This window comes from Sorex araneus, chromosome 4 (genome assembly GCF_027595985.1).
Source record: "Sorex araneus isolate mSorAra2 chromosome 4, mSorAra2.pri, whole genome shotgun sequence".
NCBI lineage: Eukaryota > Metazoa > Chordata > Mammalia > Eulipotyphla > Soricidae > Sorex > Sorex araneus.
In genome coordinates this window covers 157,212,796-157,239,641 of record NC_073305.1, presented here as the reverse complement: position 1 = coordinate 157,239,641, position 26,846 = coordinate 157,212,796, and the positions used below count along the sequence as shown (strand labels likewise).

General features: G+C 38.6%; 1 protein-coding gene across 24 annotated transcripts in view; it reads left to right on the top strand.

The window, feature by feature from the left end:
• EPB41L2 (erythrocyte membrane protein band 4.1 like 2) overlaps positions 1 to 26,846 on the top strand; it is a 220,350-nt gene that overhangs the window by 87,899 nt on the left and 105,605 nt on the right. For all 24 annotated transcript variants that reach the window (XR_008629711.1, XR_008629713.1, XR_008629712.1 and 21 more), the window contains one exon: positions 25,768 to 26,222. Coding sequence is in view for 18 of the 24 variants with exons in the window: in XM_055134237.1 (XP_054990212.1) it covers positions 25,782 to 26,222 (441 nt within the window). In the remaining 6 variants the exon portion in view is untranslated. The remainder of the gene's footprint in view (positions 1 to 25,767; positions 26,223 to 26,846) is intronic.

Genomic DNA, 26,846 nt, shown 5'->3' with positions numbered 1-26,846 from the left:
TCCTGGCTTATGCACTCAGGAATTACTCCTAGTGGTGCTCGGGGGACCATATGGGATGCTGGGAATTGAACCCAGGTCCACCGCGTTCAAGGCAAACGCCCTACCCACTGTGCTATCGCTCCAACCCCCCAAGTTTCTTTTTACTATTTTAATTCCGCATTTATCTTAGTCCCAAATCCCCGAATCCAGATAATCATGTTTCATTTCTTAAATGTTTATGTATGACTTCAGAATGTTTGAGTTTTCTTGATGGGGACCATGGTATAGAATATTTTGAATAGGACTATTCTGAAAAATTGAGCATATGTGTTTGTGGTACATGTGGCTATATGCTTCTTTAATATATTGTTACTTAATTGGTTTCTAGATATGGCTCTTGGCATAGAACTGCTCTGAGGAATTGAGTATAATGTTTGTGGTGCATATAGGCATATACATTAAAAAATACATACATGCCTATATGCACCACAAACACTATACCCAATTCCTCAGAACAGTTACTTAACTGGTTTTTAGGTATGGCTCTTGCACTAGAACTGTCCTGAGGAAACGGGTGTATAAGCTTATAATGCATGTTTCCGACTCCCCAAGTGGTTCTCAGTACAGTGAAGAAATGCAGATGTAGTATCTGACCAGGAGTATTAAATGCCAGTTAAGTGTCTAGTGATATGTATGTTTGTATTTGAAAGAAATATATCGATATTTTCATTATGTCAGTGTACTTTAAGGCTACTTGAAACACAGTTTGGGCGAAACTTTCTTGTATTACTGTGGAAATAGGAGTCCTAATGTATAGAGTCCATGTGGAAATGTGAGACAGACTCCCGACTCCCTGACACTTTTGTTTATGTAAAGACTTTTTTTTGGTTGCTTGGTGAGCTGTAACTGGGAGTTTACATTGTGTCATGGTGTAACGTCAAGAATAGCATTCAAATAAGGTAGTATGGGTTAAGAAATGCAGGTAGCTATTTCATATATAGTTTTGGAGTTAAACTTACTCAAGTTTAGGTTTGTTTAACTCCCAACACCTATAATTAACTATTCCACTATTTTGCATTCCATTCATAGTAAAGTCATTATTTCATTTCTTTATGCTTCATTTAATCATGTGTTAAATGAACTTGAGAATACTTGCCACACAAGTGTTTTTAGACATAAAATCAGGATGTTTGAAAAGCATTCAGTAGAGAGCTTACTCACAAAATGGGCAGGCCTATTCCTGTTGGTAGAGCATATTTAAAATTTCAAATCAACAGTGCCGGTAATCTAAAAAAATCTGTGAAATCTGAAACTTTTGCAGATAAATTTGCTTATCTTTTGGCTCTAAGAAATTAAATTCTTTGTGTTACACTTTGGCACAAAGTTTTGTTGTTTCTGTAGGATTTACATAATTTTCCAAGTAAGTCATTTGTTAGTAATTACTTTCTTTCTATTGTAATACTTTATTGCTGTTGTTCAGAATGAGTTAAAGCCTTAGTTTTAAAGTTTCTGGAATGAAGTTCAGAAAAGCTCATTTTTTGTTGTTATTGTTGGAAATCATAATAGAAAAGAACCAGAGAAGTGGTTATTGGTTTTCATCTTGGCTGCAGAAATGGTTGTATAAGAGTATTTGTTGGTGTTGCTATAGAAACAGAGCCAAAACTACAGCAGGGAAAGCATCACAAATAAAGCATTGATTTGGTTACCTGATTTGTTTTTCTGATGTAGTGATTCCTAATTGATTTTAAAATGTCTTTGGCTTTTTTTGTTATTAAGTGCCATAAATATCCAAATATCATTAAGTTCAGGATACATCAATATTGACAATTCTAATACTTATCACTTACATTATTGGTTTTCTGTGACTCTCAAGATCTTTGGGGAAAAAGATTCACTAAGGGAATTCCAAATTTTTATTTCTGATGATGATGGATTGTAATTAAAGAAAAATTGCATCTTTATTGGATTTAGCCCTGTTGGGTATGTTTTTGAACGAATGCCTTAGATTGGCACTTTTTTTTTTTGGTTAGACATTTTATATATTTATATTGTCCTTTAACAAATTTATTATGACGTTAAACTGAACATATTATCATATTTAAAAAATTAAAAATAAAGCCCCACTTTAGCTGGGGAGAGAGAGTTTGGTTCCTCTAAGCAGTCTGTAACGGGAAAACGGCGCTGCTTCTGAGTTTTATAGACTCTCTTGCTCAAAGGAAGGACTGCTCTTGAGTCAGTTACAACTTCAGTGGAAGATGTCTTGCAGCTGTGTGTTTTGGTTTTGTTCCAGAGATAGTATTTGTGTGCACTGTCAGAATGTCTTAAAGGCCCATCCTGGAAAGGATTCAACTCTATAAAAGGAGTTTTGTTTTATAACCTTTCACATATTCTTATGGGGTTCTGCTGGTGATGGTGGTCTTCACTGTCTTGTCTTTTAAACGGGGCATTTTATTCAGACACAGACTTCTGTGTTTGAGAATAGGAGTTAGTTATAGTTATTGTATCTTGTAAAATACATCTAGCTGAGTCTTTGGCTCATACTGCCATTATAGTGCACACCCCTCTTGAAACCTCGTGATTTTAATGAGTTTTAAGCTGTATTTTTGCCACCAAACTGATAGGAAGATGACATTCATTTGATGATAATCTTTTGTGAAATTTAATAGGTACTAAGTTACGTATTGACTTAGTTTATTAGGATACAGAATAAAATGCAGGGAATCCTAAAATTAGAAATGTTGAAAATACCATTACTTCTGATTTAATCAGTTGACCTTGTGAATCATACATTAATACAAATAATAAGAAAATTAGCCTGGTCTGTATGGTGCTATGTATTGTGCTTTTGGGGGTTACTCCTGGCATATGATACTTGGGTATCATATGCAGTGTTTGGTTTCAAACTAGGGTCTGCCACATCTAAGCCAAATGCCTTAACCTCTCTATTGTTTTTCTGGCCTTATATTATAGTATATTCACTATATCTTCTTCCAAAATTTCCCCTTTTGCTTCAGATTCATTTGTATTTTTATTCTCTAAAGTCTTGCCAGGTATTGAAACTACTTGGGATGAGTGTAGAGTTCAGCTGCATTTTATCTTTGCTGTCTCCTTAACAACTTTCCTCTCCCTGCTCATGCTTGTTTCCAGTTATCCTTCTCTCGGGTTTTGGGGGTGAAGGTGGCACTCCACTGCTAAACACCAGAGCTTAGTTTACAGTATTGCTTACCCTCCTTTTTTAAAATTTTTTTTTTTTTAGCCACTCTGTTTTTTCCTGCCCCTGTCTTCTGAACTTGCTCTTTGAGCTCATCACCATATACTTTTTGAACTTTATTGTCAACTGAAGTGAACTGCCCTTAGCTCTGTTTTCTGCTCTCTAGGTTTGATTCCTCTTTCGGCAACGCTTTCTTGCTTTGATATCTTCATTCAGTGCTGATTCTCTTCAGCTTCCTTTATTAGGTTCCTTGTTCTCTCTTTGCAGATTTATTAAGGCACTTTTCTTCCTTTGTTTTTCTCTGAGGTTTCATGTATTGTCAAAGCTTTAAATAACACTGATTGACCAAGAAGTTATTTCCAAACGTTATGGAAACCTGATGCTATTGTTCAGCTACATATCTCCAACTCTTAACTGTACTGATTTCTCAACTAGATGTCACATAGTCTTTTTGTTTCAGGTTCATTCCATTAAAAACATTAATTTGAAAAGATAGGTGCACAGCTGTGTGAAGTGCATAGTACAATAACCAAAATATGATAAAAATTCAAATATGTAACATTTGAATGGATCCAACAGATAAATGCATAAAGCAGAGGTGGTACTTAATCATAATGGAATACTATACTACTAGAAAAGATGAAATCTTAGAGTTTGTTGCATGTTGGATGGAAGTGGAGGATATCATCTGAGTTAAATAGAATAAACTAGAGGCAGACGATCTTACTCATTTTTGAGACACTGAAAACAAGGGAATAGAATATGGAACAATGACAAACCCCTCACTTTTGATTACAAAACTGAGATGATCAGTCAGTGAGGCAGGGTTGGGAGAAAAGAGAGAGATGAACTAGAAATGGCATGAGAGAGTTGTAGAGGGTCTTGTGCATTTTGGTATTTGTGAAGGTTCAGTAGCTTTGTACGTCAAAACCATAAACCTTAACACAAGTATTGTAATCATAGTACCTAAATTACAATGAAAGAAGAAATTAAAATAAAAAGCAACCCCTCCCCGCAAATGGAAACTTCTGCTCCTTTATTCCGATTTTCTACTCTTTGGAAATTCCTCTCCAATAATATTGCTGCTTCATCTTTGACAAGAACATAGGCAGTTTGACCTGTAATCCTCTTCCAGTCCAGTTCTTTTTATTGGGGGTTGGGGTGGTTGACTGTGTGTGTGTGGGGGGCAGTTTGAGCTACACTAGGCAGTGCTCAGGGCTTACTCCCAGCTCTGTGCTCAGGGATCACTTCACCTGGTTCTCAGGGGACCTTATGGGATGCCAGAGATTGAACTCAGAGTCGCCTTGTGCAAGACGAGTGCCCTACCCACTTGACTGTCACCTCAGGCCTCGCTCCCCACCAAATCCAGTTCCTCGACACATTCTGTCCATGTGCTCTATTAAATACTTGTGGCTTCCATCTCTTCATTTGCATCTTCATGTGGCCTCTGTTTTAGTTTGGATGCTTTCCCTTGGATCGCTGGAAGGTCAGTCATCTTCACCGGTTTCCTTTATTTTGTCAAGTTTATTCACATGGCTGCTGAAAAAATTCCTCTAGCAATGCAAAAATCAGTATTTTTTATCGTCTGCATTTAGAGTGCTGATTGATCCTTTCTTTACTGCTCCTGCAGTCCCATGTCCTCCACCTCCCATGTATATGTATAATGTTCAGTTAAACCTCGGTTCCTGGCTTGGTAATACATTTGTCTTTCATGATTCTGTGCCCTTCACTTACCGTTCTCTCTTGGGGAAGAGAGTACTTCTATCCACTCAGAATTTACATCCTAAGCTGCTGCTTATGTCAGTATAGCCAAATGGTTCCTTCAAGATCGGCTCAAATGTCATTTCAGGAAGCATTCTTTTTCCATCAGATCAGTTACTACTGAATTGTTTTATGTCTATGTCCTCGCAGTTTTTATCTTTGCAGCATAGTTCTTTATTTAAAATCCCATCTCATTCACCGCTGGAGCTAAGTTTTATGCACATTCTGTCCTGGGGAACGCTTTTCCTTACTTAGCAAAGAGTAGTTCTACATTGGCTAAATGGATCTTAACTGAAACTCAGAGGTACACAATTAGCATCCAATTCTCATACACAGAAATAATGGTGGGTGCGCTGGTTTGATGTTGGCTGTTTATTGTTTCGGTTAGATACAGACTGTGAATTGAGCACTTGTGGCTTGGGTTTCTTTAACAATTCAAGCTTGGAGAGGTGGGTTTAAAGATGAAGTAGCAGAAAGAAATTATTTGCACTAGATCTTCAAATAATGGTGCTAGTAAGTAGTGTGAAGGCTTGAATTTATGTAGGGTTCTCAAAGTTTATAAATCATTGTTGATTACATCTATTATACAGAATGAAGACATATATGAGGTGAGGAAATGGCCCTAGGTGGAGTGAAATTTCCCATGGCTTTGATGTATAGTTGCCATTGTTTATTACATATACCTCAACATTTTCCACATTTGCTCAGACAGAGGTTTATTGAATTTTGTACAACACATTTTTTGACAAGGGCCTGGTGTTAATGTGTTTGCTGCCTGTATGGGTCTGGTAGGGACTCTTGAAAATATGGTGTTAATATAAAAATAGGGTATGGAAATGTGGTGATATTTATTTTCTGTAAGATGTGTGTTCTTTATCCTCTCCTGTCTGTCACTGATTTGTCATTGGTTTAACATTTTTAAGTTTCCAGGGATATAGCTTGATGTGTACAGGACCAGTTCAGTGATCACCAAAGTTCCAGTACTGTTTTACCACCAAAAAGACACCTCTGCCCTTTATTCCCTCACCTATCCTTCTGGTAACTTTTCACTGAGTTTGAGAGTTTTGTTTGCCAGTTTTTTTCTTGATATTTCAGACAAGCATGAAACCATCCAATAACTGTCTCTTCTTGCTTCACTTTATAGTACTCACTTCAAGTTCCATTCATTTTTGTCACTAAAGACTTGACTCCATTTTTGAAAACCTCAGAGCAGTATTCATTAAGCATATAGACTGGGGTTTCTATATTTAGTAATCTATCTATGGACATTTGGGTTGGTTTCATATTTTGGTTAGGATGACTAATGCTGCCATGATAGCGCACATAACTGTTTGAATTGGTGTCTTTCTGTCCTTTGGATAAATGCCTGGGAGTGGTAGTATTGGATCATATGGTATTTCCTTATTTTTTTTTTTTTGGTAAGGAACCCCTATACTGTTTTCCTTTGAAACTCTATCAGTTTACATTCCCATTGTGTTTGTTTTAAAAGAATGGAGAGAAAAGTAAGAAGGGACATTAATCTGGAGTAGATTAGGGTGAGAAAAGAGCTTTTTCTCCCACAAGTTCTGAGGGATAAAAATAAATGAGATTGGTGATTGCTATGTGTAATGTTCAGTTAAAAAATTAAGAAAAACACAATTATTTTTAGGTTAAAGTAGATGGAGTGTTCACTGGAATTCTCTTTTTAATAATAACTTGTACTTTGTACCTTACTGTTGCAGTGAGTAGACACCTAAAGACTGAATCTGAATTTAGTTTCATTTCAGGTGGGAAAGAATGTATTTCTTGGTGGTGAAACCTTTATTTGGGACCCTCTGATCTGGGAGGAGGCTCGGTCGTAGGATAGGACTTTGTTTTCTTAGGCCCAGAGGCTGGACCAGCGCAGGGCAGTTATCTTAGGTCACTGGGAACTAGGTCTCAGGTACTGGTTGTCTCTCCTGACCCTAGTGCAGCCCCAAAGGGCCTGTATTCTCTTTTCTCTCGCAGTGTGTTTTTACTTTACTTCCAGATACAATGGAATTACTAGTCAGAATCTGGCCTCCAGCTGGGCTTTCTGGCACTTTCTTAACATGTAAACTGGAAAAGTAACTTCAGTTCTGTGTTTTCCTTCCCTCCCTCGTTTTTTTTTTTTTTGGCGCCCCACCTGTTGGTGCAACAGGGCTTTTTCCTAGCTCTGCTCTCTGGGATCACTCCTGATAGGACTCTGAGCATCATATGTGGTGCTGGAGGTTGAACCCGGGGGCAGGTGTGTGCAAGGTACGCTGCCTCACTCGCTGCACTATCTGACCAATACAGGGTTTCCATTTTTGAAGGGCAAAGACTAGAAATACATGAGTGCCGAGCTCTTGAAAGGTAAGTTGGGCAGCTAATAATACCATGTTATTAGCTGTGGTTTGTGCTCATTTAAAATGAGAGGAGATGGAGGCCAGATAGATACTCGAGCAGGTAGGGTACTTGCCATGCAGCTGACCCGGGTTTGATTCCCGGCACCCGGTATGGTCCTCTGAACACCGCCAGGATGAGCACAAAGCCAGGAGTAAGCCCTAAACACCACTGGGTGTGGCCCCAAACCAACAAAATAAAAATGAATTTAAAAAATTTAAAAATTAAATGAGAGATTAAGACTGAACATTGATCCTATGATGCTTTAAAAAAAAAATCTTCCCAGATTCTTTGTCCATTTTGTTGTGCCCTTCCTGTGCCTAAGCTATAGCCTTTATCACATGTTATAATTATTATGTGAGTTCCCTAATGTGGGGAGAACCTTTGAATCCTAAGGGCTGAGAACAGCGTCTAATACAAAAAAGAGACTGAGCCATTATTTCTAGATATAAGAAGAGTGGAAAATAATGTTTATTATTGTAAAGGCAGCAGTATTTGTACTGGTCTGGATATACAGTTCTAAAAGTAATGCTTTGACACAGAATGAGAAAAGATTTGTCTAACACAGTTTTAGAACCTAAACTTAATTTTTATATTATCAACATTTTGATATTATCAACATTTTGATTATAGATTCCAAACTAACCTCTCTTTTACCTCTTTTCCTCCCCAGTACCTCCTCCCATTTGCCAGATGCATAAAGAGCTGAGGTCACATGGCGTGTTTTTTCCTAGAGCACCATACTACATTCGAATACCGCATTTTAAAAGTATGTGGTAGAGGGAGAAACTTTGTCAGTGACTCATGCGGTTGAGCAAATTATCTGGGCTTAGAGTCTGAGAGAAGTAAAACTGGTGGTATGTAGCCAGAAGAAACAAAGGAGCTGGTGGAACTTAGTGAAGGCTTTTATCTTTTGGCTCACAGCAGATGACACTGGTTCTCTAAATGTGGGCTGGAGGACAGGGAAGAAAATAAATGGAGGGGGAAAGTAGGAAGAGGTGGACAGGAAGTGAGAGCTGGGGGCCCTTAGCACATTGGTGGTGGAGAAGTGAGTTATTTGTATGCCTAAAACACAATCCCAAGAACAGTGCATACAGGAGATTGAAATCATAGCCACTAAACTTAAAAATGTGCCTGTCAAGGAGGCAGGCTAGTGGGTAGGAGGCGGGGGAAGTTGACACTGGTGGCAGGATTGGTGTTGGAACGTTGTATGCCTGAAACTCTATAATGGACAGTTTTATGACTCATTCCTCTTAATTAAAAAAAATTAAAAATTAAAATGGTCCTTCCAGGCCCAGTTAAACTAAAAAGGGAACAAAATTTCGTAGACCCATTGAAAGAGTGCTAAAACTTTTCACCACGTTTCTTTAGAAAGTACAGTTTTGCATGATGATTGGAAGATAGGAAAATTGGATTCTCTGTTTTTTTAAACAGGGTCTTTAAGTGCCGATTACATTGTTCTATGCTTATGCCTCAATTTTCATTTTACTTTTTTGCTTTTAATTTTTTTTTCTGGTGATGAAGCTAGGTAAGTCTGGTGGTGTACATTTGGTTGCTTCTGAAAATTAAGTTAGATTTGAAAAGGTGGGGAGATTTGCAGGAAGTTTCTTCACTATCTTTTGTAACACTTTGTGCACTCCTTTAAAAAGGTTATCATGAAAAAAGATTATTTCTTTTTCTGCACAATATCTGTGTGCTTTGTGGTTTTGCAGATCTGAGTAACCCATTAGGTTCTTGTGTTCTGTCTTGCTCAGTTCTTTGACTTCATCAAGTTGGAATTAGGATAGTTTTAAAAAGTCAAGATATACTGGATGTTGAAATTTATATTTATACACTAAAATCACATATACAAATGTAGGAAAAAATGCCTCTCCAAACCCCAGAAAAACCCTTTATTATTTATTAAATAGTGGTATTCTGTAGGTAACTTCTGATTCAATTTTTAAAACGGAATAATGAGACAATGCCAAATGTAGCCTTTATATTTTTTTCTCCCAAGACACATGCAATTTGTGGATATTTTAACTTGTGCAGAATGCTGTCTACTTCAATATATTTGAAAGATTGCTACTTGAAATGAATATATTTTATTTTTTGACTTTTTGACCACACGTGCTTGTGTTCAGGACTGAGTCCTGACTGCTTAGGAATCTTCCTTGATGGTGCTTAGTGCATTGCGATCCCCCCTGGTGGTGCTCAAGGAACCATATCCCAGGTCTGGTGTGTGCATGTCAAGTGCCTTACCAGCCGTGCTCTCTCCTCAGCCCCAGACATTTAGGTTTTCACTCCTTTGTTGTGGTTGTTTTTGGGGGTGAACCACACTCTGCTGTGCTCGGGGCTTACTCCTAGTTCTGTGCTCAGGGATCATTACTTGTGGTGCTGTGCCTGGGATTGACTCAGGTCGGTAGCATGCAAACACCTTGACCTTTGTGCTGCCTCTCGGTTCTGAAATGAATCTCTAAATGACACCGGAGCTGATGTAAATGTTTCTCTTTCCACTGAGTAGTCATATACTGAATGTCGTAGGTGTGGAAAAGTGCATTGTCATTGGCAGGCCTCTATGCTTAACAGTATGCCAGCACCATGGCTAGCATTGACTTTGAAGAAAGACCAACTTTATACAGAAAAAGAATTCAGACTGTACCATTTATTGGTTGGTACCTGTTTCGAAACCTGAAAATTCAGTTCTCTTTTTTTCCCCTGTATTAATAGCTCTTTCCTTGGAATCATAGTGCTACAGCACTTATAATTCTTTTTTAAAAAATTTTATTGATTCATCGTGAGATATAGTTACAAGCTTTCATGTTTGAGTTACAGTCACACAATCAATGACCAAACACCCATCCCTCTACCAGTGCACATTCCCCACCACCAATATCCCCAGTATATCCCCCCTTTCCCACCCTCCCCCTGCCTCCATGGCAGACAATATTCCCCATACTCATTCTACTTTTGGGCATTATGATTTGCAATGCAGATACTGAGAGGTTATCATGTTTGGTACTTTATCTACTTTCAGAACACATCTTCCATCCCGACCGATTACTCCAACCATCGTTTTAGTGATCCCTTCTCTGTTCCAGCTGTCCTCTCCCCACCCACTCGTGAGGCAGGCTTCTGACAATGCAGCAATCTTCCTGACCCTTCTATCTACAGTCCTTGGGTGTTGGTCTTGTATTATGTTATTTTATACTCCACAAATAAGCTCTCATAATTCTCTTAACCTTTGAGCAATTAGGTTCAGATGCTTAAAGAAAGTATTTATTTTTTTTTAAATATATATTGAAGTCAGCAGAGGAGCTGAGTGAGGAGTAGCTGTGGTCTCCATAATTAAGAAAGTAGGTATCTTTGTCAGTTTGGGCTACATTAATAAAGTACAATGGACTGCAGGGATTAACCTACACAGATTGATTTTCTTAGACTCTAGAAGCAGAAGTTTAGACTTCAGGGCCAGCATATCAGTTTCACATAGTGAGTTTATGTTGAGGGCTCTCTTCCTGGCTGATAGAGATGCTGGCTTTCCTTCTGAGCCTTCACATGACGTTGAGAGAGAGCAGAAGGAGCAAGACATCTCTTATCAGACAGTTTTTATTATTTTCTCATCATGACCCACCACTATGGATTCATCTAAATCTGATTATCTACCCAAAGCTCTGTCCTGGAACAAAACCGTACTTTGGGGCTAGTGTTTCAGCAGAGAGTCTGGGAGAACACAGATGAGTCCACAGCTGTGGAAGACTAGTGCCATCTGTCAGTAGCTGTGAGACACCTGGATTCCACAGAGGAGTATGTTTCAACTGTCTAGAGGCAGTATTTTCCCAAGTAAGTATATACTAAACAAAATGTGTCATTGTATTATATAGTATTTATTAGAAAGTATAGTTAGCATTTTCAAAAGGGAAAGATAATGTAACCTGCATAACAGATGAAGCTTTGGCTTGATTAAAGTCGACTACTTAAAAACTCATGAGGCTGGAGCCAAAGTGCAGTGGGTTGGGCGTTTGCCTTGAATGTGGCTGACCTGAGTTTGATCCCTGGCATCCCATATAGTCCCCTGAGCACTGCCAGGAGAGAATCCCGAGTGCAAAACCAGGAGCAACCCCTCAGCGTTGCTGGGTGTGCACCTCTCCCCTTCCCTTCCCCCCAAAAAAATTGTAAAAAAGAAAACAAACCCAAATACCCAACAAGAAACAATTCACCAAAGTTTTCTTTTGTGAACCACAGAACACTTTGTGGTACTCCCTGAAGTTTACTTGTATTGTGTGGAATGATTTAAATTTTGGAGGGGTTTGTTTTGATAGGGATTAATCTCTGAGAGCTGCCACTGAAATATATTTATGCTAAGTTTCCTTAAGGTGGGGTAGAGGAACTTGTATCTGCCAACAACCATTTGAGTATTCGGAACATCATTCCTGGGCCATACAATACAATCAGTTGGGTTGTGGGCATCCCACAAGAAGGATATGTGTCTGTCCTGTCACATACCAGGGCCAGACCCCATGGTTTTATGGGCTACATATGACCTGTAACACGGACATTTTCCACCCTGCTCAGAAAGCTAGCCTTACTTTTTATCACTAGTGGCTACAGGTGATATCTTATATAAATTTATGTATGATTACAGTATTCATTATTTTCATTTTTTTTAAGAGACTTTGCTTGTGGGCAAACGTGAACATGTAATTTCTCATTGATTCAGGAACTCATGTGAGAGTAATATGGTTTGGTATGGTAGAAAAAACTATACCTGGATCCATAGTCTGATGGATAACTGACATAATCACAATGTCAGTTGTGAATTGTTAATGTAAAGTCGGGGGCTATTGAGGATGGAGATACCGTGAGAATCTGAGGGGCTAGAGAATTGGTGTGTTTTTGTACAAGTAATATGTTTCTCAGAGCCTCTGGCCTGAATCTTAAAAACATAATGCATTTTTCTTTAGTGATTTTGTATTTGTTTTTCTTTAATATGTGCTCCTATTCATTTGATGGATCGACGTAGAATTACTCTTTTAAATTTCTCAATTTAAGATTAACAGTGTAAAACACATTTATCCTCTATTTTGCTAACTGTAAAATTAGCAAACCTTAGATTAAAAAGGGTCTCTTTAGCATTTTCAAGGCTTTGTATATACTTGACAATAAGTATATGTTTACAATAATTTATAAATTAATATGGATTTTGTTTATATGTAGGGTGAATGAAAATAATAAAGATGAAAGGTTGATGTGCAAAAAAAGTAAAAATGATACCCACAAAAATTGAGTAAAAATTGCGCATGAATTGTAGAACAATAAAAACTAATCATAAAATGAGTTTGTGTCACTGGCTGTTCTTGAGAGCGTGTTTTTCATTTAGTTGGTGAAACAGACAGCAGGAAGATGAGTTTCCTTTTACCCATGTGGATTTTGTAGCTGAGGAATGAAGTAAGTTGGAGCCAAGCTGGGCTGCTTTTATTGAATGTGCCCTTCTTCAGCAGGATTTGGCCTGGGTGGGGCTAGTCTTGCTCAGGAAGTTTTTGGAGGCTGGACTTTGATGAGCTTTTTAGCCTTCTAATGACAGAGAAGAGCAAACCACAAGCTTGATGTAAGTGACCGAGGGACAGTGGTGGAGGTTCTTGGGCATTTTGATGGTGGTAGGGTGCTGTGCGTAACTTAGTACATTTGAAATCATAAACATTAACACTTTTGTAACCATGTTGCATGCTAATCCACAATAAAAACCTATAAAATAAATTACAAAAGGTTGTGTATGTACTTTTTAGGAGGATTTTAAAAGAAATTTCAGTTGTATTTATTGAGTTTTTTGCTTCTGGAAGGAGCTTGCTTGTATGTATCAATATCCAGGGAACTGAAAATTTGGAAAGCACTAATGTGTAGAATAGATATATTTGAGCTTGTTTCTTGTTTGGAAGAGGAATATGTTAAGTTGCATGAAGAATATTTTATGGTAAGAGTTTAGTTTTTAGACCACTGGATTTGCAGTTTTCTAGACAAATGTTGAATTTTACTAGGTTATTATTCACATGACTTTTTTTAGGTTTGGCTTATGAGAATAATGAAACTTGTTGTTTTATTACTTGCCTTGCCATTTTACAATTCATTTAGAGGAAAAATATAGTATGAGTAAGTTAATTACTCCTAAAGCACAGAGAGGACATTAATGCATTTAAAAAATATTTTAGGGATGTTTAAGTTTAACTTATAAGATGCTTTATTTCCATGCTAACTTGTTTGATTAAAAGCAGTTTTACTTTGTCTAGCAGAGATTTGAATGACTTTTTTTTTTAAGTCACAGATTTGTGGCCATTAATAGTTATTAAGAATTGTATAATGGTTTGATGTTATTGCTCCTTAGTGGATATTGGTTCCATAAAGATAGATATTATCCTTTACTGAATATTTACTGTAGTTTCAAATCAAAGAAAACAAAAAACTTGTATTATCAACAATAACTTCTAGACTTAGAGATAATTGTCTTTATGACTTTTCTTTGTATAAATCTGTCAGCCAAATAGCCTTCCTTCAACAAAACTCTTGCATTGACTTTCCTTTATAGTAAAAGGGAAAGCAGTTTTATGGTGTTGGCCAGTAGCTTTGTGATCTCTCTGTAGCTTCTTGCTTAATTGTTGACTTTGCAGTGAATACTTAAGCACCACTGAAGTAATTGCTGGATATTTTGGGGAATAGGGACTGCACGTATATTTGGGAAGTTTTTGTAATTTAATTTAATTTTTTTTTTTGTATTGGGACCACACCTGATTGTGTTCAGGGCTTACTCCTGACTGTGCATTTGGGGAATCAGATGTGGATTTGAACTAGAGTTAGCTATGTGTGAGGCGACACACATCATTTTATTTTTTTAATTAAAATTAAAAATTGAATCATCATGAGGATAAACAGTTGCAAAGTTATTCTTGATTGGGTTTCAGTCATACAGTGTTTCAACATCATCCTTTCACCAGTTACATTTCCCACCACATATGTCCTTAGTTTCCCTCTTGTGCGCCCCAACCCCCAGCCTGCTTCTATGGCAGACTCTCTCTCTCCCTCTCTCCCTTTCTCCCTCCTTTCCTCTTTCTTTCTCTCTCTTCCTCTCTCTCTCTCTTTCTCTCTCTCTCTCTCTCTCTCTCTCTCTCTCTCTCTCTCTGTCCCCTCCCCCCCACTGTGGTTTGCAATACTGAAAGGGTATCATGCATATCCCTTTACCTCCATTCAGCACAGGGTACGTCCAGAGTGATCATTTCCAACTGTCACTGTCACAGTGGTCTCTCGTCTGTCCTAACAGGCCCTCCTTCCAACTTGTGGCAAGCTCCCACCCATAAGTTCCTACTTTTAAGTGCAACAACAAGTTGTCTCTTCAAATTATGGGTAACTTGGGTGTGTGGAATAACTAACCATAACAGTAGTGACAATAATCTATAAATCTATAATAATAGTCACTGGTGTACTTCTACTGCACCTCCCTCCTTGTGTCTCTACGCCCCCACCTTTGTAGTGTTCCTGAACTCATTTTATGATGCGTTGATGACCTGTAGCTTGGTATCACATGTCATATCATATCATAGCTGAATCCTAAATCAAGTTGGAAAGGAAACATTGCCATTCAGTATGCTTGAATTTTTTTATGGATTCTGAAAAATTGAATTTCTGGCCTATTCTCCAGCATGATACCTACCAAATCTTTTACTGTTGTTCAATTTTAAAAATTTTATCTCTTAAGGGTAACAAAATGTTTCTTAACCATTACTGCCTGAAAAGTAATTGTTTATTTGAAGCCCTTACTAAAAAAAAAAAAGTAGTTTTAAACTAATGATCAGAGAAGAAATACTTAATAGCATTTTAAGCATCCAAATGGAATGCCTATACTTTTGTTGTAGGTTTTTTTCCCCCTTCCTGAGAAAAGAAAGAGAGGGCCTATATTGCTAACATTCTGTGGTACCACCTGCTACCCAATCAGAGGTCTGGAATCTGCATTTGGATCTGCTTACTTAAGCCAGAAAAATAATTCAATTATAGTCAATTTTAAGTATATACGCTGTTCAATGGTGTAGCTGTGCATTGCTATGTCTGTAGCTATTTAAATTGGCAGAAGAACTGATGACCAAAGTATATAAAGTGAATTATACTTTTGGACAAGATTTAGGTATTTATGTCCGTTAACTGTAGCTCAAGGAAAAGAGGATTTGGAAGTGTGAGGTCACTCTTCGTAGGCTGCAGCTTGATGGCCTTGTCATAGCTTGGGAAGTTGATTGACTTTGACAAGCTTTTATCTTATGGCTGTTAAAATGCAGCGTCTGCAGCCTGTGCATTTATCCCATCCAGTTAACCTTGGTGGATTTGTTTTTAGCTTATTTGGGAAAAGCTGTCTGAACCACAGTTCTTAGCTAAAGAATTTAGCATTTGATTTACACGGAGATAGTTTGGGACTGGCCAGAGACAACCCGTTGATGCCAGATGAATTTTGTGATTGCACTAAGGATCCAGTGTGCAAGGCAGTTGTGGGATGAGCTTAGGAAAAGCGTGCTACCTGGTGTCTGACCAGGGAGATTGTTGGTGTTGGCTCTGCTCTGTGCTGAGCCTGGTTATGATGTAACTGGAAGAAAGTGCACAGTATATTTTTCTTTTCTACAGAGCATTATACAATGGTGGTCCAAATAAATGTTCCCGAATTGCTAGGAACATTACAAAATGTATTTATTGAGAATGCTCCGGATGTATCACACTGCACTAGGAACATGCAGTTATGCATCCGCACAAATGTTTCATCCTCTTTATGTGAGTATAGGAACAGATGTGGGGCAGGGAAGAGGTGTGGACAGGAAACGTGACATCTTTGTGCTTGTCAGGCCAGTGTTGTTCCTGGTTTCCCCTGTAAATGAGGAGGAAGCTGCCAGCAGAGATTGGGCATGTTTATATACGAATGGCGTAGGATATTAATCGTCCTATTAATTTTACTCTCCTTTTAAAAATAACCCACATCTTCTAGAGAGATCTATTTCCAAGTGCTCTCGTCTCAACACTGTAAAAGAAAGTTAGGAATAATCTTTTGTTGCCCACTGAACATGCACTAGTATAATTGTTAGCAAAAGACATTTCTATTTGAACTTCATACTGAGGGGGAGAGGGTGAAAACACTAGCAAGGGTTTCTCAACAACTATTTTTCTTTTTAAATTGATACATTCCTTAAAGATGGTCTGCTCGCTCTAGAGTTTACCGTTTAAACTGTTTTTTTTTTTTGTTTTTTTGTTTTTCTGATTGAGGGTAGTCTGTAGGGAGAGAAGGGATGCAGGCTAGCAGAAAATCAGTTTGAGGAGGTAGAAACCACCTGAAATTTCATGTCAGGAAAGCAGTTTCATTTGTTTTCCCAGTACTATTGTTGAACTGGAACAGACTTCAGCACCCATGCCTTTCATCTGTTAGCCAGAGTGATGGGGCAGGACAAGGTAGCACAGTCACATATTCACTTTGTGGCACTTGGGATATCTCCAGGGTAGCAGATCAACCAAGCTGGGTTAACACCAGGCATAAGATACTTTAATGAATGAACCTTGTTTGCCGAAGAAAGCGAGTGCTTCCATTTGTGCAAGTTTATGCCTAGTGGCTACTTTATCTCCTGTATTTGCATCCCTGTACCTCTCCTGCCCATGTTAATAATCACCATTCCCCACAATCATTTTTGTTACTTGTCTTTGTTTCCCCTTTTTATTGCTTATGTGGGCAAATATGTCTTTGTATTGCCTCACATTTACACCTCCCATTTATGCACTTTGCTTTTATTTCATATGATAGCATATCAGAGATATACTATCTAAATATTGGTTTTTGTTCTTAGCAGTGTATTTCCTGATGTTTCTGTAGCTGGGATGAACATTTTTATTTTTTTCATTATTGATGAAAGTGTTTATTGTATGACTATGATATAATGCTCCCTTCTGATGGACATTGATCTTTTGCTGTTAAGACAGTGTTATAGTGAATAACGTTCACATGTTCAGGATAATTTGCATCATGTAGTCATGTAGGGCTGGAGCGATAACACAACGGGTAGGGCATTTGCCTTGCATGCGGCCAACCCGGGTTCAATTCCTCCTTCCCTCTTGGAGAGCCCGGCAAGCTACTGAGAGTATCCTGCCCACATGGCAGAGCCTGGCAAACTACCTGTGGCGTATTTGATATGCCCAAAACAGTAACAACAAGTCTCACAATGGAGATGTTACTGGTGCCCGCTTGAGCAAATCAATCGATGAGCAATGGGATGGCAGTGATACAGTGATAGTCATGTAGGACTACTATTTTAGAGTGTATACACACATTTGGAGTTTTGATTACTGTTGGCAAAATGTCTTCTGTTGTCTCATCTACCGTAATTATATGGGGATATCTCTGTTCCCTGGTTCTGAGATTATGTATTTAAACTTTGGATTTTTTTCATTTCGAATGCCCAATTTGCATTTCTTGTAAGTTGAAGAATATAAACATTTTCATGTTTGGGTCTCCTGTATTTTTTTTTCTTTTGAACCCTTGATTCTTTAGCCACCTTTGCCTTCTCTTGGATTGTTGCTTAATTTATCAAGTATTTGATGGATTTAAGTTACCAAATATCCAAGTTAGTCATAAGTTGTCTTATTGTGTGTTCTAATATTGCTATTTCTGAGATCAGAATTTCATTTATATTATTAACAAGTATGTATGCTAGAAAAGTGCTCAATAAACATTTGATTTGAAAGAAGTAACTAAGACACTGTGGCTTACATTATGATGGCTGGTACAAGTATTAGACTCAGAAGGTACTAATGACTGAAGCCTCAAACTGTAGCAAAAGTCAATTGACTTCTAATTTTCTAACAAATATTGAGCTTTCAGGTAGTAGGTAACGTTTATACAAGAGTGTAGGTCTTTAGGATTGTTGGTGATGTATATATAAGGCCTGGATTGAATCCTGACTTTTACGTTTATTGGTTATATAGTCGTGGACAAGTTATTTATGTTCTTTTAACTCTCCATCTTTAACCTCTGTTTAATTTTAGTTCTACTGCAACAGATTGGGGAATTAAAGGAATTATTTGTTATAATGTCTCTAGAATAATGATATTTAAGTAGTTCAACAACAAATGAGTATTAGCCTTCCTATTTTTTCTATTATGACTGTGACTATTAATAACTTAAGTAAATAATCAAATATAGTTCCTTTTCACGTGGGACCCTTATTTAATGATGGTGGCCCACCATTGGTTATCAATTTTTATGTGTCAGGTATTTTAATTCAGTCCACAGATCACCCAGTGAGCACCTCATATGTGTTTTGTTGATCAAAAAACTAAAACGCAGCAAGACCAAATCACCTGTCCATGGTTAATGTTGTTTGTAAGAGACTGCGCTTGAATTCCAATCCCAGTCTGTTTGGTTTCCAGACATGAGCTCCAAACTGTTATGCTATTTATCCAAGGTTAGTTAGCATTGCCCAGATTATGTAGCTCCGGCTTTGACCATTACAAAATGTGTGACCTCCTTTGAAAGAAAGGAATTCAAGCCAATGTAGCTCATCACTATTTCTGACTACAAAGTTCAGTGTGCCTAATTGATTGAAGAAGAGCCAGCAGGAGTGGCTGTGTTTAGCACTTTAAGTAGTGCGTGTTTGTGGTTGGAAAATCCAAACAACAAGGTTTATATGCATTTGTCTTCTGAGGAAAATGTCCAGTGTTGGGATCGGTAATGACTTAATGCACAACTGGTTTTTCAGCTCTCAGTTCAGGATCTGTGATTTCTTGGATGATCCTTCTTCTTCGTTGAAGAAGACATCGCTCAATATAAATGGCTTTCTTCACCTAATTTTGAATGGGAGCCACCTCACTTTCTTTTAATAAACAATATTGGGTGTGATTGGGTATATTTGAAACTTATGCTTACTTTCATATGCTCTCTTTGCCCAGTCTAGGAAAAAAAATGGAGCTCTTTCACTTGATGGACCAAGAATTTTTTTCTTAGATTCTTACATAGCATTGTTAGGATAAAAATAAATGATTTTGGAGCTGGAGCAACAATACATTGGGTAAAGAGCTTGTTTTAGATGAGGCTGACCCAGGTTTGATCCCCAACAACCTATGTGGTCCCTGTTCCGTAGAGCCCCACCAGAAGTAATTCTTGTGTAGAGCCAGGAGTAAGTCCTAAGCACAGCCAGGCGTGGCCCAGAAACAACACAGCAAAGGAAATGATTCGCCTCACTATCATTAACTCAAGAGATTTGGTTTTTAAGATATTGAAAGAAAGGGTGGGAGGTGGAGGAAAATTTGACGACCCAGATGTTTTGGTCTGAGGCCACTAAGTCCAGTGGGGAATAGCAGTTCCCTGACATAGTTCTGCATGCTCCAGTTTATTTAGATTTATTTTCTAAAGTTTGCCTTAGAATATGCTGAGGCTGATGTTTGTTGCAAATAATTGAACCCTTTGCTTAACCGTTTGAACCCTAGGGGGGTATATTATATCACCTTCATAATAGGACCCCTGGAACTGGACTTGGCTGTGGGTGACATGCCCAGGGGTAGGGCAGGCCCTCAGCACAGTCTTCTGTGTCATTGTTTTCAGGCTTTCTCCCTTTGCTGATTATTTGCAGTTGCACTGGGATTCTAGGAGTCACGTGTTCAGAGCTAGGAAAGAAACCTTCTCCTCCTTGTTCTGTTTCAAGAACGGAATCTTGTCCTGAACCCACCAACAGACTTCCTGGCAAGTGGAGAGAGGGTCTCACATGATTGCACTAGACCAGTGGAACTTACCCAGCCGGGAGGCAGCCTCTGCTGGCAGGTCTGTGGAAGAGGGAGGAAAGTTGAACAAAATTTGGATTCTGTTAAAAAGGAGAAAGGGTGGAGGAAGTCCATGCTCTGAGTGTAACCTGATCATGCCTAGACTAGAACTGGAAGAGGCCTACGGTTCCTATCTTTTGTATGTGCGGCTTTAATTTAAACCAGATGCTAGCGTGTATCTTTATTGAAATAGTTCTCTAAGATCTTTTAATCCCTTTAAATAAATGACCGACTGACATAGTGTGCTTCCTATGTATTATGGGGAGGGTAGGCAGCATTGGACTTTTTCAGGAATAACTCATTTTTTCTCACCACATAAATAATGATAATATTGTCTTGGGGCATATATGAAATAGTCTCAGATTTTTAGACTTCCTGATACTTAAGAAAAACTACAAAGAAGAATCAATTAAGTTTTTTTTTATATAAAATTTATAAAATTCCTTCTCTTTAGGTATTTTCTCCTGTTTCTTCCCCTTCTTTTTTTTCTCCTCTTTTCCTTTTAAATGCATGTATTTGAGAGTCATCACCCTTATACTTGAGTAGAATTTCATAACTTTACTTATTTCTCTGGTTTGGTTGCTGTTTTGCCTTTCTTGCATTTTTGGCCTTAAGGGAAGATTGTGGACTACTTAAAGACCTCCCATTAAAATAAAAGACCTTTTCTTGAGCTCTAGGTGATTGGAGGGCAATAAACATAAGCAAGCGATCGCAAGTCTTATCATGTTGCTCTGCATAACCTGTGTCCAGTCATGGCAGTAGAATGGAAACAAATTTTGTCAGACCTAGCAAATGACCAAATTAAAATTGTGCACTAATCGCTGATGTGTTTTGCAGCTATTTGTTGCACAATTTGCAAATCCCGCATTTTTTGCACAACTATTCCACAGTTTTAAGCTCAAAATAAAGCTGCTTTTCGTGCCCTCCCTTCCATTTTGAAATGAAAATGCTCCCAGTTTGTAAATCTTGAATTCCTCAGTAGCAAATTGAACTCAGTTTGATAAAAATCAAAGTCCTCTCATCGTTTGTGATCTCAGCAGAGGACTGGAGTCACTCCATTGATAGCACAGACACCTGGGGGTTTTATTAACTGCCAGCCCTCTTAGAAGTAACCTTGGTTTTCTTTAAGTTTTCAGGAAACATCTGGAACTAATAATTAGCATGAGCTTCTTGATTGAAATTCTTTGTATGGTGTGCATCTGTTGGCTTGACTTCGCTTGCTTGGTGCTCTGATTAAGGACTGTTTTCGGTAGCATAACTTTATATAGTAGGTAATTTAGATAGTGATAGAGATAAAGCCTTAGAATTTACTTCCTTTTTTCTCTTTATCAAAACCATCAAGACTGCTTTTTTCATAACATAGATCCTTACCTAACCAGTGCTGATCTGTCGATGATGGTTTTCTGCTTGGTTGAGTTTTAAATGAGGCTTGCCTTTTTTTTTTTTTTTCTCACAGAGCTGTTACAGTAATGAACACTTTTGTCAGAGCATGCCAACATGGTAATTGTGTCCAAACCAAATGCTTGTCTAATGGACTGGCTCTTCACAAAATACTTTTTTTTTTCTTTCAGGTTGATGATAATGGGAAGTTTTTCTTATGAAACTATACCAGTATTGGATTGTAGGCGTATGTAATTGAAGCTTAGTAGAATGAATACTGCTAGTTTGGGAAATGATAGTTGATATATTTGATATATTAATTTTTTCCATCTAGTTTCGTGATCTTAGACATGTATCTTGGTATTTCTATACCTTTGTTTTCTTTTTAATGAGATAACATTAGAAAATATTACATACTGTTAGCCTAGATGACTTGACAATAAACTCAGTAAATGTTTTTTGCTACTTCTTAGGTGCCACTCTGGAGGCTAGGGACATTGTGGTGAATAAAAGAGATATTCTTTTACACAATGCTCAGGCATGACCCTAGTGTTCCTAAGGGCACTGTATGTGATGTTGAGGAAAGAATTCGGCTTGGCCACATACAAGAGTCTTTCTTCCTGCACTGTTTCTCTGGCCCTATTCTGTATGTTTTGGGGGGGATGTGGCCTTTGTGTCTGTTTTCTTAGCATGTTTCTAAGATTTGTCTGGGTCCATATTCATAGTACTATATCCCTTTTTGTGGCTTAACAGTATCATATTATGTAGACATAACATTTTGTTTATTCATTCATCAGTTGGATGAGCATTATTTTTACATTACAAATGATGTTTTGAGCATTCATTTGTTTTGATGTGAACAAATGTTCCATATTTTCTTAGTATGTATTTATGTGATGGTCACTTTTTAAACCTTTTGAGGAACTGTCAAATGTCTACACCATTTTGTTGTTAGCTTAAATTTTTCTGCACTCTTACCAATATTAGTTGCTATTTCTTTTTATTTATAGACACATTAATGGGTGTAAAGTGACACATAATAATTTGGGGGGACCCCAAGAAATATCCTGGGGACTGGGGGCCATTTTCAGTGACAACTGGTGACCTTGGTGGGGCTATTCAGTGCCAAAGACTGCTCCTGCCCTTTGAGCTATCTCCCTGGCCCCCACATCATAGTTTTGATTTCCATTTCTCTCATAACTAATGATCTAGAACAGTGTTGTTCAATGTTTTCTCTGAGTGTGATCCCCTTCTGTCATTGTTTCCGTCCTGCTGCCCTCCTGTTCTACCATCTGGTCTTCTAGGAATATCCTGGGGGTGCACATGGGGCCATATGGTTCCCTGTTGAGAAACACTGGTCTTGAGCATCCTTTGGAATATTTATTAGGAATATACTATCTTCTTTAGAAAAATCATCATCATCATCATCCCGTGATTGTAGAATTTCTCAAGCGGTCTCAGTAATGTCTCCATTTGTCCTATCCCTGAGATTTTAGAAGCCTCTCTACTCGTCCTTCCCAACGATACCGCATTGGAGGCTCCTTCAGGGTCAGGGGAATGAGACCCAGCTTGTTACTGGTTTTGGCCTTTGAATACACCATGAGGAGTTTGCGAGGCTCTCCCAGGTGGACAGGAAACTCCCGTTGCTTGCCAGTTTCTCCCAGAGGGAGAAGTAGGCTATAAGATATCACGAAGCTGAGAAACAGCGCTTCCGGGAGCTTGCTTTTAAGTCTCTGGGTGTGACCGCTTAGCTACTGTTAAGTGGGAAATCTGGGCAGAAGAGGCCCAGTCCCTATCTCAGCAGGCTTGGAGGTCTCAGCCCCGGATCCCACACACCTGGGTTCCTCAGCCAGTACCTTCACGCGTGAGGCTTGTCCTAAAGTGTGGAGAGAGGCCTTGAGCATAGCTGTGGGCCTCGGGGAAGACAGCCAGGCATTTGGGCAAGAGACTATGGAGGTGGTCTCTGGAGGGGGGCAAGAGACTCTGGGGGGCTGGAGTGATAGCACGGTGTGTAGGGCGTTTGCCTTGCATGCGGCCAACCCGGGTTCAATTCCCAGAATCCCATATGGTCCCCCAAGCACTTCCAGGAGTTATTCCTGAGTGCAGAGCCAGGAAGAACCCCTGAGCATCACTGGTTGTAACCCAAAAAGAAAATAAAAAGATGAATGTGGTGTCATTTAGAAAAATATCTACTTAAAGTCCTTGCCCATTAAATATTTTTGTCTTTATATAAGATTTGTTTATATTTTGATAGCTATCAAATATGGTTCACAAAAACTGTTGGATAAAATTTTAAGAAACAAGTGTAATATTGATCCATGATACAAATGGGTGAAATTTGAATACTTATGCTAAGTGAAGGTGCCATACATTACAGAATTTAAGTTATTTGTAATGTTCAATGTAGGCAAATCTATATATTGAAATAGAAGACTCTTAGTGGTAGAGTGGGATATTGAAGGGATACTGAAAAGTGACCTAATGAATAAAGGGTTTCCTTTTGGGATGGTGAATATGTTCTAGAATTAGATAGTGGTGAGTGTTGGATAGCCTGTGAATGACTCCAAACTGCTGTGATTTAAAAGGGTGGTATTATGGTGTGTGAATTATATCTTAAGGCTTTAAAACAAATGTGTGTTTTATTCTTTGAAGGGCTCAAGTTTTTACTACTTTTGAATATAGCTGGGAAATCTCTATAGGGCAGGATATCAGGCTTTTGAGTACATTTTACCACTGGCAAGAGAGAGAATGTGTGATCTGCACTTGCCATTATGTGGCCTCCTGTCTTCTTTCCCATTAGGCTGCTACACTTTCAAGGTACCTTATTGCTTGTAAAAGACAGCTAGTTATTTTGGAATTACTATAAACTTTGTTTTTGGTTCATTGAAAGGATAAGCAATTATATTGAGTCACAGTAGTTATTTTTCATATACTAACACTCAAAACCATTTGATATATATAGTAGGAGAATAGTATCCATGGCCAGGAAAAACAGGGGTTAAGGGGACTGGTCAGTGGTTGGAACTAGCCACAATTGTGTGGGGAGCTGAGGGTTGGTAAGATAGAGAAGAGACCGCTGTGACAATAATGGCCGGAAATAATTACGCTGGACAAGATGTGAGGGTTAAAAGTGGGTAAGGGATATTCTTGATAACCTTTGAATATCAATATTGCAAACCACAATGCCCAAAAAGGGGGGAGGGGAGAGAGAGAGAGAAAGAGAGAGAGAGGGAGGAGAGGGAAGAGAGGGTGAGAGGGAGAGAGAGAGAGAGAGTGAGAGTGAGGGGGGGGAGAGAGAGGGAGGAGAGGGAAGAGAGGGGGGAGAGGGAGAGAGAGAGAGTGAGAGTGAGGGGGGAGAGAGAGAGGAGGGAGAGGGAGGAGAGCGAAGGGAGAAAGAAAAGAAAAAAGAAAAGAAAAGAAAAGCACTTGCCTTAGAGGCAAGCAGGGGTTGGGGGGTGATGGGAGGGAACCTGAGGACACTGGGAAATGTACACTGGTGGAGGGATGGGTGTTGGACTACTGTATGACAGAAGTCCAATCATGAATAGTTTTGTAAGGGTCTATCTCACAAGTGATTCAATTAAAAAGTTGAAAAAAAAAAGGAAAACATTTTGAAATAGAATATTTCAAAAAATGGAGTATTTCAGTTCTGAATATAGTATGACTACCTTTTCCAGAAGATGGGCTTTTGTATTGGACTAGAGATAGCACATTATAGAATTTAAATTGGGGGAAAAAAAGATAACTTTTTAAAATTCCAGGTTTAATTTTCTTGCTATAAATTATCCAACACTTAAAATTAAAATGCCTAATTTTTTTTGTACAGTTGAGTTTTTTTGTTTATGAAATTGTACTTTCTAACAATCTATAATATTTTCTTACACACAATAAGGGATACCTGGTACAGAGACAATGATTTTCCATATAAGATTAGATTATAGCTAGTTAAAATCAAGTAAGACAAATAAAACCTCCTAGAGTGATATCAGGTACTCAGAATTCTAGTCAGTTAGTTCTATTGTGATGCCAGCTTTGGTTCTGTGGGTCTGATAAAGAATTCCGGGCAGTGAAAGAGAAGCAATTTCATTTTTCTCTTGGGCCTGTGAACCATGAACCTTTTTTTCCTCTCTGTCTTTTTCTCCCTCTCATTACTTTGACCTTCCTCATCTCATCCCTTCTTACCTTGTTCTTTGCCTCTACCCACAACGTGGGAGTTTGTACAATAGCCTTTTGTGCTTTTGTTTTATTTACAGCTTAAGCTCCGATCATGACTACAGAGGTAGGCTCTGCGTCTGAAGTGAAGAAAGAACCCGATCAGGTGGGTGCAGATGCCGCCAAGGAGAAACCTAATGAAGTAACAGAAAACCAGAATCAGTCAACCGAACCATCTCCTACAGCTGAGAGCCAAAGCAGTCCACGCCGCCGCCAGAAGAGAGAGAAGGATCCATCTGAGAGCAGGGGCATTTCCCGATTCATCCCTCCATGGCTTAAGAAGCAGAAGTCCTACAACTTAGTAGTGGCCAAAGACGGAGGAGACAAAAGAGAGCCCAGCCAAGCTGTCGTGGAAGAACAGATTCTGGATAAGGAGGAGTCTCTTTCTGAGGAAGAAAGGCAGGCGAAGGGTGATGCTGAAGAAATAGCTTCAAGGAAACAGCAGGAAACAAAGGTTGAGGAAGAAAAACCTGCAGTGAGCAGTCCTGAGACACAGGTATGTCTGGGAAGGGTCTTTCTGGAAGCGAACGCTTGATAGCATGACCCTATGACCAAGAGGATTTATTTTGAATCATTTCGAGATTGTGTATAGTAAGATACTGCTTTGACTTGATGTATTTGGAAGATGGGGTTAGGTCTTAGATTGGTCTCGCACAGCTTCTCTTGTTACCTTAAAAAATAAAAAAGTTCAAAATAAAAAAGAAAAAAACTCCCAGATATGGAAACTGTAAAAAAAGATGATGTGTTTAGAGATTTAACAGATACCTTCAAAATCCTGCCACTCCTTTTAAATGGTAGCACTGTAGCACCGTCATCCCATCGAACTGTTTTTATCAATTTGCTCCAGTGGGCACCAGTAATGTCTCCATTGTGAGACTTGTTGTTATGTGTTTGGAATATTGAATACGCCATGGTTAGCAGGCTCTGCCATGCTGGCAGGATAATCTCAGTAGCTTGCCGGGCTCTCTGAGAAGGAAGGAGCAATCGAACCAGGGTTGGCTGCATGCAAGGCAAATGACCTACTCGCTCTGCTATTGCTCCAGTCCTTTAAATGGTATACAGGTTGTTACCTGTTTGACTGTAGTTCAGTGAGTGGTTAACAACCAGAGTTTGTGGGAGT